General features: G+C 42.5%; 1 protein-coding gene across 3 annotated transcripts in view; it reads right to left on the bottom strand.

The window, feature by feature from the left end:
* Positions 1 to 3,431: 3,431 nt before the first annotated feature.
* The window catches only part of sema5bb (sema domain, seven thrombospondin repeats (type 1 and type 1-like), transmembrane domain (TM) and short cytoplasmic domain, (semaphorin) 5Bb), a 94,277-nt gene continuing 84,203 nt past the window's right edge, over positions 3,432 to 13,505 (bottom strand). For 2 of the 3 annotated variants that reach the window (XM_037536326.1, XM_037536327.1), the window contains exons 13-21: positions 11,891 to 12,034; positions 10,189 to 10,336; positions 8,915 to 9,143; positions 7,914 to 8,132; positions 6,900 to 7,070; positions 6,427 to 6,564; positions 6,293 to 6,331; positions 4,743 to 4,951; positions 3,432 to 3,983 (exon numbers count right to left, since the gene is read on the bottom strand). In XM_037536326.1, coding sequence (XP_037392223.1) covers positions 3,822 to 3,983; positions 4,743 to 4,951; positions 6,293 to 6,331; positions 6,427 to 6,564; positions 6,900 to 7,070; positions 7,914 to 8,132; positions 8,915 to 9,143; positions 10,189 to 10,336; positions 11,891 to 12,034 — 1,459 coding nt within the window. In that variant the 3' untranslated portion in view covers positions 3,432 to 3,821. The remainder of the gene's footprint in view (positions 3,984 to 4,742; positions 4,952 to 6,292; positions 6,332 to 6,426; positions 6,565 to 6,899; positions 7,071 to 7,913; positions 8,133 to 8,914; positions 9,144 to 10,188; positions 10,337 to 11,890; positions 12,035 to 13,505) is intronic. The other variant, XM_037536328.1, reaches the window with a different exon arrangement.

A 13,505-nucleotide genomic window follows, 5' to 3' on the forward strand; every position in this document is an offset into this window, starting at 1 on the left:
TATAAGGGAGATTTTAGACCAAAACAAGACAGAACTCTCCACCCCATCACTAAAACACCGGCCAAGAGAAGGTCCTAACACATCATACAGACTTCAGGACCAAAGTGCACTGAAGATGTTCTAGTAGCTCATGGAGGCCCATCAACTCACTGAGACACTACGGTCTGTTCCTTTAATCTGACGGTGATCTGTATGTAAATGAGTTGTTTTTTGTGACTTTAAATAAACAAGACACACAAAGAAAAAAGAGAGGAAGGAGAGAGAGAGAGAAAGTAAGAGAGAGAGAGTGAGAGTGAGAGAAAGAGTGAGAGAGACAGAGAGTGTGTGAGAGAGTGTGAGAGTGAGAGAGAAAGAGTGAGAAAGACAGAGAGACAGAGAGTGTGTGAGAGAAAGTGTGAAAGAGAAAGAGTGAGAGGGAGAGACAGAAAGAGTGAGAGAGAGTGAAAGAGAGATAGAGTGAGGGAGAGAGTGTGAGAGAAAGAGAGTGAGAGATAGAAAGAGTGTGAGAGAGATAGACAGAGTGAGAGTGTGAGAGTGAGAGATAGAAAGAGTGAGTGTGTGAGAGAAACTAAGAGAGAGAGACAGAGAGAGACTGTGAGAGACAGAAAGAGAGATAGAAAGAGTGTGAGAGAGAGAGAGTAAGAGACAGAGAGAGAGAGACAGAGAGAGAGAGACAGAGGGGATGAATATAATAGAGGGAAATCTGATGTTTTTTATTTTTACAATGTAAAGTTTACAAAAATAGAAAATAGCAAAAAGTTCACAGTGTGTGTAAAGGCAGTGATGGTGGTGAGGGTCCATGTTGGATTGCATAGGGAAGCTCCTCAGCGTCCAAATCATGCAACGGCAAATAGGTCCAACTAGCAGTTGTGTCTGAAGGATAGTGAACCACAAGACAGTGAGGCGCTATCAGCCCCACGACTGCCCACAAGCAAAAACACAAATGCACAAAAATAGCTACATTACAAAGCACACAGGAGAAAACACCTCCCTCACCCTCCTCCTGCTGCAGTTTTCACTTCAGTGTCCGAGCGGAAAACTGGTAACACCTTTGTTTTATAGTCCATTTGGTCTCCTGGTTCATAGAAACCGTTTAGTTACACTATTTAACAAAACTCTCTGTCCAAAGACAAAAAACACGCTGAAAAAACGGAATTCAGATGTGCATCATTTCCACATGAATACAGTAACTATCACTGCAGTTATCAGCAAAGGAAGTGAACGCAAAGAAAAGGTGGCGCGTGTTTAATTCATGTCCACATTCGAATCACATTAATTCAGTGCGGAACTCTTTTCAGCGCATTCCGGTTAAAAGTGAGAGAGTGTACTTTTTAATATCCTCCATTCATACATTTATGTGGGTAAATCAACTAAATTTGGTCAGATTTCAATTGTATATGATTACTTTCTGACCTCTCTATATTCCTTTGTATTAACAGGCTGTTCTTCTTACTGTGGTTTAAGAGTGATATACACTATATTTCCAAAAGTATTCACTCCCCCATCCAGATCACTGAATTCAGGTGTTCCAGTCACTTCCATGGCCACCGGTGTATAAAGCCGAGCCCCTAGGCCTGCAGACTGCTTCTACAGACATTAGTGAAAGAATGGGTCGCTCTCAGGAGCTCAGAATTAGAGCGGAGACTGTGAGCCAGGCCTTCTCGTCCAACATCCGTGTCTGACCTCACAAATGCTCTTCTGGAAGAACGGTCAAAAATTCCCATAAACACTCCTAACCCTTGTGGAAAGCCTTCCCAGAAGAGCTGAAGCTGTTATAGCTGCAAAGGGTGGGCCAACATCATATTAAACCCTATGGATTAAGAACGGGATGTCACTGAAGTTCATATGCGTGATGCATGTAAAGGCAGACGACCGAATACTTTTGGAAATATAGTGTCTGTAAATGATTTGTTCTGATTGGCTGTTCAGTGTTGTGCCACACTCAGAAAGCACTCTAAGCTGAAACACTCCTTATAACTTCAGCAATAATAGGCGGAGCTAAACTGCTGTAGGCTGAATAGGACATATGTAAAGCTGCTGTGACATCACAAAAACCTCACATTTAAAATGTCTGTGTGGTAGCTTAGTGTCCGTATACGGATCAGGGAGTGAACAGTACATTGAAAATCTCTGTTTCAGTGTAAACAATGTTTAAATACTGCATCAAACTCTGAACGAAGAGGAAAGAAAATTCAGTTTTACATGTTTTGGACCCTTCAAAATAAAGATGATGTTTACTTGTACTGTGTGAGTGGTGTTGGTGACTTTGAGTGGACAATCATTACCAGTTTGATTCAAAGAACCAAAAGGTGCATGTATATATATATATATATATATATATATATATACACAGTATGAACTATGAACAGATATACAGATATGCACCCCTTGCTGTAGATCCCTTTGAGCATTTAAACACATGGTGCTATTTGATATTTCTGCTCACCTTAAAAACCCATTTTAGTTTGGACTGGTCCTCGGTATCAGGCAGACGTCCAGACCAACAAGACTGAATGTACATGTTTCTCAAAGAATCTTAGAGACCTGTTGGAATGATCATACCTAAGACCGTTAAACGCAGTTACGCTAGTGCCCATGTATGAATGTAAAATTCAAAATGTCTTTGAAATGCTATGATATATTATAATGGTATGATCATGTGTGTATCTTCTTCAGTCCTGCTTGAAAATCATGAAGCTTCTTAACACAAAGACCAAAAGCTGATCAACATGAAGGGGCTGCTTTGAAATCTAAAATTTAAGATACTTTGGATTTGTTTATCACTTTTTGGTCCCTGTATTAATCCATATGTGTTATGTCATATATAAATAAGGTAGCAGGCGTGTCCAAATTTGTAACTACGTTGCAGTAGTTAATGCAGCTGTTCGGGTGCAAACATCACGTGTGCACTGACACTAAGCCATATTCTGAAATTCATGCATCACTGGAATTTTTCTAGTTTGCTTATAATTTAAATTGTAACACACAGTTGCGTCTGTTTCATCACGACTTGCTGGTACTAAGAAGTAACACAAGCTTATGTCCCACTAGTTAGTACCACCCAACCTGCCTGATTAATCATCTCCACACCTGCCTCAAACGTGTGACGTGTACAGACTTGTGTACGGTGTATGTAGTATCTGACACTGATTGGCTACATTGGGGTTAAAAGGGGAAAATGTGTCACTTTGATTTTTGGTCAAACGATTCCTTTAAAAGTAATTAAACAGCAGTAAATTCTGCCTGAGCAAAGCTTTTCCATCGTTCCAGAGCCAAAACGAGCACAAAGCTCTGACCTTTCTTGGGGCAGAGCTGCGGGTTAATATGAGCATGAGGCAGAGGAATGGGAGAAAGAGGACTATTCTGCGTCCTGCAGTCGGACTCACAGTAAGAATTCAACAAAAAGTGGACTGTCTGTCCTGAGTCCTTCGTCCTTGTGGAAGACACAAAGAGTTCATGCTCCATTTATTCCCGAAAGACACGGACAGTTCAGGCCCATCCGAATGAAAAGGGGTACTAAGTTTTGAGTAGATTTTCAGTGAAATTTCCAGTGAAGTCTTTACAGTTTGGCCTGTTTTCGGCCATCTGACCCGCAGTCTGTCATCCGTGTGAAGGAAATATACTGGCTTAGTCAAACCGATACACTGCTGCTTTGTCCTTTTCCAGAATGCAGAGTCACTGTTTAATCGTCTATTCATAACCCTAAGTCCAAACATCATGTGCACACTGAGCAGCACCACTGCCCCTGTACTGCACATGATGAGGGTGTGTCATCAACACAGCACACAGGTCAGGTAAGCTGCGCTGAGCGTGAACGGGGCTCAGCTGTGCATGTAGCTCCTGCAGGGTGAGTCTAACGAGGGGAAGTCGTATTTGCCCAGCGGAGTCGGGTAATACGTGGTGGCGTAAACGTTCGTCTGCTGAAGAGGAGACGGGAAGAAGTTACAGCTTTCGTCCGGGAGCAGGTTATTCTTATTCAGCGTCTGAAATACAGAGGAGAGACCTTCAGTGAACGTGATGACTGTGATATGATAATATCAAGAACAGCTTTGTAATCTCTAAAGACAAACACCGGTATTAGAACTGATCGTACTGAAGATTAATTAGATGCCACCTTTGCCACAAGTCAGTTTGGCCTCTGAGAGCAGGTGAGGGGGGGGAGGGGGGCTGCCCATGATTTTATATTCGCATGTCTAACAAGGTGTAACCTAACATATAGGTGTGATATATTACCCAGTATTAATATCTGATTGGCTGCGCCTCTTTAGTTGTAAAGTACCTGATATACACACTTATGACTGCACACATCAGCTGAGTTTGGTTCTGTACAGTTTTAATAGGAAATTCCACAGATTTTTTAAATATTTGCATTATTCAATCTTTTTTGACCCCCTGGTTAAATGACGTGTCTTTCCAAGTGAAAATAAGTTAACACATCTTTTTCAGAAGAAACTAATCTATGGCATTTTCCTGCAAGGTTTATTGCAGCTTTATTTATTTAAACATATAAAAGTTTAAAATGTGCCATAATTTATTCACAAGCCACGTTTCATGTTTTGTCCCACCAATGTTCTAAATTCAGAGAAAGGTCAGTAACCGTGTATTAAGGTGAGCAGAACTGCGTTCACTTATTCCCAGAAAATCAACAAAGCGTCATTTGACCAGGGGTGCCCAAACTTTTGCAGGTCACTGTACCTCTACGTGTACGAGGTTACAGTGGAATATTCTGAGAGCTCGTCTACCTTGAACTCCATGGGTGTGTATTTCTCATTCTTAGGGGTGCCGCTGGGGTCTTTGTGGTGCAGGTGGTTGGGGGTGCTGGGGTGGATCACTGCAGAGTCCTGGGAGGGTTTCTGGACCCTCTGACAGAAAACATAAACCAGAACTGACCCGAACAGTGCAGCCAGGAAACAGCTCACACCCGTCAGCAACAGGTGGAACAGAGAGAAGCCTGAGAGAGAGACAGACAGGACAGCTCAGACAGACAGGACAGCTCAGACAGACAGGACAGTCAACTTGTAATTATCAGACAGTACAGCAGCCTAATGTGGTGAAACCGTCACTCTACCAGTTGCATGAAACATAATTTCAGTGCAACACGACAGTAAAACAAAGTCATTCAGAATTAATCGGAAGCAGCACGTCCAGTTAATTCACTCCGCGCCAGATTAACAGCCTGGATTATTCATACACGTCCACTACAGAGACACGCTGCTGCACAGGTTAATGCACCGTTACTTCATTTGCTGAGTTTTTAGAACTAAAAGCTGGCGTCTGCACGGTTATACCACATTTATACTTTATGCTTTTTTCAGCAACTCAGCAAATGAATAGAAATCATGCTCTGAACTGTGAGTGTGTTCTAAAAGAGGAGGAGCTTTAACTTACTAACTTTAAATTACCTCACTTAGAAAATCAACAAAACACATCATTGACCAGGAGTGTTCAAACTGACGCGTGTTCTGCACGTTATACCAGTCCAGCCATATGACATCATCCGTGACTGTTAATCTGGAATCAGTGTTGTTAATCACTTAAAGCCAGTTTTATTCAGATCAATGTATAAAGTAACGTTTTAGCCTGTTAGTATGAAACGGGGCGGTTCTGTAAAGCTTCACAGGTTTCTGATATTTAGCAGGACACTAGGAAGTTGTGAATACAAATAAAGAGACGCTCGGATTTGCTCAGAACGATGAACGGAGCCATGAAAGGTCTAAAATTACTCATATGACTAAAATAAGAATTTACACAATTCGTCACATTTCAAAAAGCCACAGGGCAGATAACTAACAACAATGTAAACTGTCAAAATAATTTAATAAACAGTAAATGTTTATCACTCCCAATCGCAAAATTCATTAAATACTGAAGAAGAGTCTGAAGTATCTTCTGGTGAATAGTAATAAATATCTAGACTGTATAAGTTTTTACTGTAGAACAGAAAATCAGTTCTAAACTTCTGAACCGCAGAAGCGCAACTGTAAATCGTCTGTGTTGATACGGGATCCAGATCATGTGACGGTCCTGGAATATTTCACCAAATTCCAGTCAGACAGATAAACGCAGTGATGGGTCTTAAAGGAACAGTGTGGTGAAGAATCAAGCGTACAGTTTCCTCCGTCCCTCTAATACAGTGACCCCTACGGAGCTTTAGAGGTCACTTCACTCAAAGTGGGAGGCAGTTTAAGCTGTTTGGTGGGACGCGTCATTTGGGTATTTGGGGGAAATTTGCAGATTTGATTTGATGCTAAACCGTTTCTTTCGAGGAATCGTTCCCGGCGATGTGGGTTACCTCCGCAGCTGAAGCCCCTCTTCTGTCCTGGTGAGCCCACTGGGACACAGAGAAATCAAAGGTCAGTGAGTGAAGGGATGAGGGTGATTACGGAGGAGGAGAGAGTGATACGAGTTCACGGCAGTGGACGTTACCTGCACTCTCACTGGGACCACAGGCTCTCCAGTTCGTGCTGTTCCCCTCACAGGGGGCGGGGCTTATCTCACAGGTCCGGCTACGGCGCTGAAATCCCTCCTCACACTCTGACCACTCTGACCACGCCCCCCATCCACCTGCCACACACAGACAAAGAAAGGAGGATTATCAAGTAAAAAAAATTGTTTGTCAAAACTAAAAATCAAACGCCAATTTATTCGCCTTCATTTATTTATTTTACATTTCATTTGTGCTTTTGGCTGAAACTTAAAAAAAGCCGTTATTATTGAAAGGTCTTTTCGACAGTTGCTGCTGACCAACTGCTGACCAACACTGACTAACAGGTAAACTCTGAATAAATACATTAAACAAACACACAAAGCATTTTTGATTTTCATCTTTCAGGGTACGTGACGTTTCAGTGCGTCTGTGATAAACGTGTATCTGAATCGACGTCGCGTCGGCGTCTCACCCTCACACTCCTGTGTGTTGCAGAGGGCCTCCTCGGTGTGAAGGCCGATGCAGATGTCCCCTGAGTGTTTGGGGGCGGGGTTAGAGCAGCTCCGCGAACGCTGATAGTGCCCGCCCCCACATGAAGTAGAACACTCGGACCAGGAAGACCAGCATGACCACGTCCCCTTCACTGCAAAACAACGGACCGATTACCCGTTTATTATCCACAGCAAATCCTGCTCAATAATAATAATAAAATATATCAATTATAAACCAGCAGGCCATTAAAAACAGAGACGATTAAAATGAATATTCATGTGAAACCGTTTGTAAATCACGTTATATGTTACAAAACGTCCAGAAGTTTAAAAGTACAGAGAAAATTTGGGCTGTAAGGCTGTAAATATTACTGCCTTCATTAAAGCACCGCTGTCCATTTTTACTGATAACAGCGCGTCACTCCCTGTCAGAAACGCCCCCCAGTCTGGGGGAATTCAGGGTTTAAGTGGGCAGTAAGGCTAACTGGTGGGGTCTGAGATTTCATTACACAGCTGCATGAGCCCCGGCTCTCCAGAGCAGAACTAAAGACCACATTTCAGACACACGACTGAGGCAAAAGGAAAATCAGATTTGCTGAACTACGGCTTTGAAGGAACATTTAGCTTTTAGTCATTAGGCAGTTCTGGTATCTGTAGTTTTTAGAGAGTTCTGGTATTTATAGTTTTTAGGCAGTACTGGTATTTTTAGTTTTTAGGTAGTTCTGGTATTTTTAGTTTTTAGAGAGTTCTGGCATTTGTAGTCTTTAGGCAGTTCTGGTATCTGTAGTTTTTAGAGAGTTCTGGTATTTTTAGTTGAGTTCTAGTATTTTTAGTTTTTAGAGAGTTCTGGTATTTGTAGTTTTTAGGTAGTTCTGGTATCTGTAGTTTTTAGAGAGTTCTGGTATTTTTAGTTGAGTTCTAGTATTTTTAGTTTTTAGAGAGTTCTGGTATTTGTAGTTTTTAGGTAGTTCTGGTATTTGTAGTTGTCTGGGTACCTGGGCATGGCTGTGTGTTGCAGTCCTGATATTCCACAGGAGTTCCACTGCAGGAGAATGGCGAGCTCTTCCCATCGGGGGCTAAACATGACCGCTTACGTGTGCGGAACCCTCTAGAACACTCTTTAGAACAGGAAGACCATGTCTCCCATGGCGACCAGGTGGCTCCCTGTATGCGAGTCGGAGGTCGGCTCACCCTCACCAGGTCCTCTACCAGACCTTCAGGATGGAATGAGAATAAAGACACTGTTCTAGATCACATGAGCTTATAAGGTCAGCAGCCCCTTTTCATTTTAACATATTATTAAAGTAAACATATAAACACACATACAAACTTCATATTTCTAAAAAAGCAACTTTTCAGGAGACAAAAAAACTTTAACTTTCAACAAAAAACTAAAGTAAAAAGATTTTATTATCATATTGGCCCATCATTTTAGCTGGTATTTCAAATAAAAGAAAAAGAAAAACGTGGTGTTTTAGTGAACAAGTCACTGATTTTGTTCTGCAGCAATGGAAGAAAATTAAGCTTGAAAAGTTGATTTAAACAGTTCCTGTGGGTGTCCCAACTTTTGTTGATCGCTTACAAACCTTCTGTGTGTATAAAGCAGTGCAACAGACCAAACTCTCTGGACAGAACGTGGACAGGAGGACACAGTACACAGCGACCATAATGAAGAAAAACAGACAGACCGACTCTTTGGAGAAATTGTAAATAAAGACAACCATCTAATGGCACTTGGAAAGTGGGGAAGACTGATGGGAAGAGGTCTGTCAGACCCAAGACTGAGACACTGAGACACGGAGACAATGAGACTGAGACAATGAGACAATGAGACACTGAGACACTGAGACACTGAGACACTACACTGCTTAAAGCTCAGAAAACAAAGCCCAAATACAAATAAAACTAACAGAACCAAAAGGTCATTAGAACCTCTGTCTCAGAGTGTGAGAACGGTTCTAACGCAGTCATGTACGAATCTGTTTATGTAACTCACCGTCAGTTTCGCAGCCCGGTGGTCCTTCACTGCCCGGGCAGGTGCGGGTCTCCAGTTTGCGCTTTCCAAGCTGGAGGTCGTGTGGGTTGGGCAGCAAGGCTCTGCAGGTATACCGGACACGCTGCTCCTGCCGGGCTCCGCCCACCGTTACGTTCACCGGGTACCATGGCGACCAGGGTGTGTTCCGTCGAACCTCTGCACACGACTCCAGGTTACACGCTCTGTACTCCTGAGCACGTCAAACATCAGTAAGACTCAGTCTGAGCGCTGTGACACATCAGTGACACATCATTCACTCATTAAATGAGAATGTTTGTCTTTTATACTTCATGCACAGTTTTACTGTGATGTCTTTGCCTGTGTGTAATTATGTATTGTGCGTTTGCCACGTGGAAGCGAGGTCTTCATCGCTGTTGTAGAACACAAACTTCAATAAAGCACATCTGTCTACTGTATCATACTGAACCATTAGGCCACCTGACAAATCTGTATTTATAGCGCATTTTAAGGGCAGTAAAAGTGTATTTGAGTGTATTTGCTCAGAATAAACAAAACCAAACATTAATACAGTAAATAGTGATTGATCTGTGGTTTTTCCAGTTAACGTCCAATTCCTAGTTCAACACCTACGTAATGTCCAGTTACCTGCTTAATCAGTCCTATATCAGGTGCGCTGGTGATGGAATTTAACAAATCCATGAAATTACTTGAGCTGCAGCAAAGAGAAGAAGTACCAAGCCTCTGTTCTTCCACCCAGCTCAAACCCGCGTACACGCACTGATGTTGGATTATTAGTTCTGGATCACAAGCAACACTCCAGCTCATCCCAGAGGTTTTGGATGGAGCTCCATCACTCCCATCCAGTTCCACCGCTCCACTGCCAGACGCTGGGGGGGCTTTATACCCCTCTAGCCAACACTTGGTATTGGATTTGGGACCTTTAAGCTCATGGGTGGCTGCTTAAGAGCACTGGGTGCACCTTAAAGTAGCTGGATTAATAAATTAGAAGGGTGTCTGAATATTTTGGACATACAGAGCAGCAGCGTTACTGCCAAACATCAGGTTTGGCTTATGTTTTTATGATTTTCATGATCATTAGTATCTATACTGATAAGCATAAATGCTGCCCAGATCAATTAAGACCAACTCAGTGGGGTCTAAAGCTTCCACACGGGTCTGTGTCTTGTAGTCTGTCTGAATATTAGAACTGCTGTAGTTTTGGCAGGGCTGAGTTTAAGTGTAGCTAATGTTGACTGACAGGTTCTGTAGCCTACCAGAGAGCAACCTGGGCAGGTGTTTCCATTCTCGCAGCTTCTGACTCGAGACTGGACTCCGCCTCCACAGGGGGCACTGCACTTCGACCAGGAGCTCCAGGGCACCCAGGACACCGGTAAAGGACACGCAGTATTCTCGTTACATAACCTGCAATACACATCACACCTGCTTAATTTCCTATCTGTCTACTTACAAACACGATTAACAGGCCACACGACTCGCCCACTTTAAAGCAACAGTTTGGTCAAATTTTAAATTTACACACTTTTTCCTGTTAAACCAAACACAGTCGCTCGGACAGTCGAGCGGACAGTCGATCAGATAACGACACGTCTGGCGTTTAAAGTTTAAGTCTTTAGTTTTGCGCTGGAGCTGCCAGGCTAATGTAGCTTACGAGAAACAGAAGCTTATATTTCACCAAGTAGAATCAATATATGAGACATTATTATCTCTGAAATGGACAAAATATAGAAAAAAAATTACCAGTTTTATATTACACAGTATATTGTGTTGTTGTGTTACTGTGTTTTAGCACAACTTCTAGTACGGGAGGACAGCAAGACACAACCTAACACGTTTAGTGTTCCACTACAAATAATTTCAAAAGTATTTCAGATGAAAATTTCTCGACTTTTTAGCAGCTACTTTGAAAACAAACCAGCAATTCAACAAAACAAGAGTGCCCCCATAGGTGGTTAGGGTGGGGGGTGGGATCGGGGGGTGGGCTAGTTGTCATTAAAACAGCCAATTAAAAGTCTGTTAACTTGATGCAAACATAAAATACTGTTTAAAAGAAATATGATTAGTGCACAGAGCGTGTCACACGTCAAATTGACAGATCTGCGCAAAACAATTTTAAACGAAGTTATACGCGCTTCTCTTATTGATTACTTCAGGAAGCTTACGCCACGTTACGGCTAACCCCACTGAGCGGAGGCCGGACCGTAGCCTGGCTAACTCCGCCTGTGAGCTGGTTATTTCACTGCTGTCGGAACAAAACCTCGTAACTCCAAAACTTTACAGGAGAAGGAAAAAACACACTTTGCTTTTAATGTAAGTCAAAGGAACCAGACGCTTTTCATAATAATTCTGGGACGTTTCTTTTGGTCCATTCACCACCAAATTTACACACAATGTAAAGAACAACAGGCTTTTTCAAATTATGCCAAAACAGAAAAAGAGATACGAGGTTTTCTACGAACAGCAGCGACATGCTTCACTGTGCTGCTTCATTACAGACCTCAAAAACACTTGATGAAAAAGTTTCTCTTATAAGCCAAAAAGAGTCTTCAAGTCTTAAATCTCGGAAAAAAGTGTCCAATTACTTTCACAACATAAATAAAACAACAGGATAAAAGCAAATCTTACCTGAACCTGTTTAACTACATAAACACTCACGCTACATTTCAGTCACCACAGCAGCGCTTTGTGCTTTTATGTAGATTGATATGAAATAATTGAAGAACCCAAGATGGCTTGAGGTGTGTGTGATGACTCAGGTCTGCAGTTTGCATGTTGCTAAACGGTGGGGTATAAATCTTATTACCTGTTAGCTTCATTAGCCTCATAGCTGGTCAATTACATTTGGAGTAAGAGTGGAACTGTGTTCGCCTGACTGTCCACTGAACGGTCATTTACAGAAGCCTTTATGGAGACTGTAAGTAAACAGGTACAGAAACTCTGCTGTGCATCGTATCTCACCTCTCCTCTCTGGCCTGGCCCACACACACTCGCCCCCCGTGACGCGGGGCGGGGTTATTGCAGGATCTCTGACGGACCTCAAACCCGACACCACAGCTGGTACTGCATGAAGACCACGAGGACCAGGGGGTCCAACCTCCGTTTCTGGACACAAAAAGATGCGGTCAGAGCTGTTAAACTGAAACAGGTCAATTTAACCTTTCGAAGGCGCTTTTATCAACCCTGATAAAGCACGGCATCATTCACATGTTACATTTATTATTTCTAACTTGTGGTTCTTCTAAGAAAGATTCCAAACTTCCAGGACCCACCACATTTGTGTGAAGTGTGAGGAGGAAATATTTTATGATTTGTTCCACATTTCTTTCATATTTTTGTGAAAAGTCAGAAGCGTAGACTTCAACCTGTCCACACAGACTACAGCTGGAATGGAAATGAGCTTCACTGCATTCATGCATGTCCAAAAGATTCAGAACGTTCAGTGAATCCAGTTACTTTAAGGTGCACCTGCTTCCAACACAGGAGTCTGTACAGCCATAACCACCACAGAAAAGCACAGCTAACAGAACGAGACTCTCTGGAGCAGCAGCCCGAAGTCACCAATGTCAAGTGTGAGCTAGAGGGGTATAAAGCCCCCCTGTGGAGCAGTGAAACTGCATAGACTGGACTAATGGAGCTCCATCCAGGACGTCAGGGATGACGTGAAGTGGCTTTTGTGATCCAGAACTAATCATCCAACACCAGTACCTGACCTCACTAATGCTCTTGTGGCTGAATGCAATCAAATCCTCACAGCAAGGTTCCAACATGTAGTGTAAAGCCGTCCCAGAGCAGAAAGGAGGGGCCAAGATCCTGGAATTCAGAAGAATCGCTGGAAAAGCAGGCGTTACAACCTCCTCACATACGGAGTAACTACGTCATTAACTATGAATATCAGTAACTACACAACTGAATTAAAATGGGAAAGCAATAAATCAGTCTGAACCTCCCGCAGATAAAAAAGGAGACAGATGATCTGAGGTGGACCAGAAGAAGTGATGCACTCAGAAATGAGTTTTTCCTGAAAGCCGATCACACGTGATGTAGATGCTCGGGGTGCATGTTCATTCGCTGTCGTGAGATGAGAGGGAAGCAGAATTAATGTGGGAGAAAAGCAGCCTCAGAAAATTAGAACTGAGAAGATATACTCACTGGCCACTTTATTAGAAACACCTACCCGGTATGTCCACTCAGTGGTCACTTCATCAGCTCCATCTACGCTACAGGTCCACTATAAGAGTACAATTAAAGTCTGCAGCAGCAAATTTATCAGCCTCTTTCCTGGATATGAAACTGTAGACCACAGAAATGAAATATATTACACCGACACAATTACTGCCATTTTACTTACGTTTGGCAAGAATTGTGTTACTGTAATTTATTCATGCGCAACTGATGCACACATTAAAAACGTAAATTCAAGGAAACACTTTTTTCAGTGTAGCGGCAAACAGCACAGTAGAAAATGAATAAGTCAGCTCAACTTGAAATTTAAAGTCAACTATCTGCACAGATTCTTTCATCTAAATGCAGAAATAAAAGTCCTCCTAATTTCATGCGTCCTTTTATTAAAGCT

Source organism: Pygocentrus nattereri, chromosome 30 (assembly GCF_015220715.1).
Source record: "Pygocentrus nattereri isolate fPygNat1 chromosome 30, fPygNat1.pri, whole genome shotgun sequence".
Taxonomy (NCBI): domain Eukaryota; kingdom Metazoa; phylum Chordata; class Actinopteri; order Characiformes; family Serrasalmidae; genus Pygocentrus; species Pygocentrus nattereri.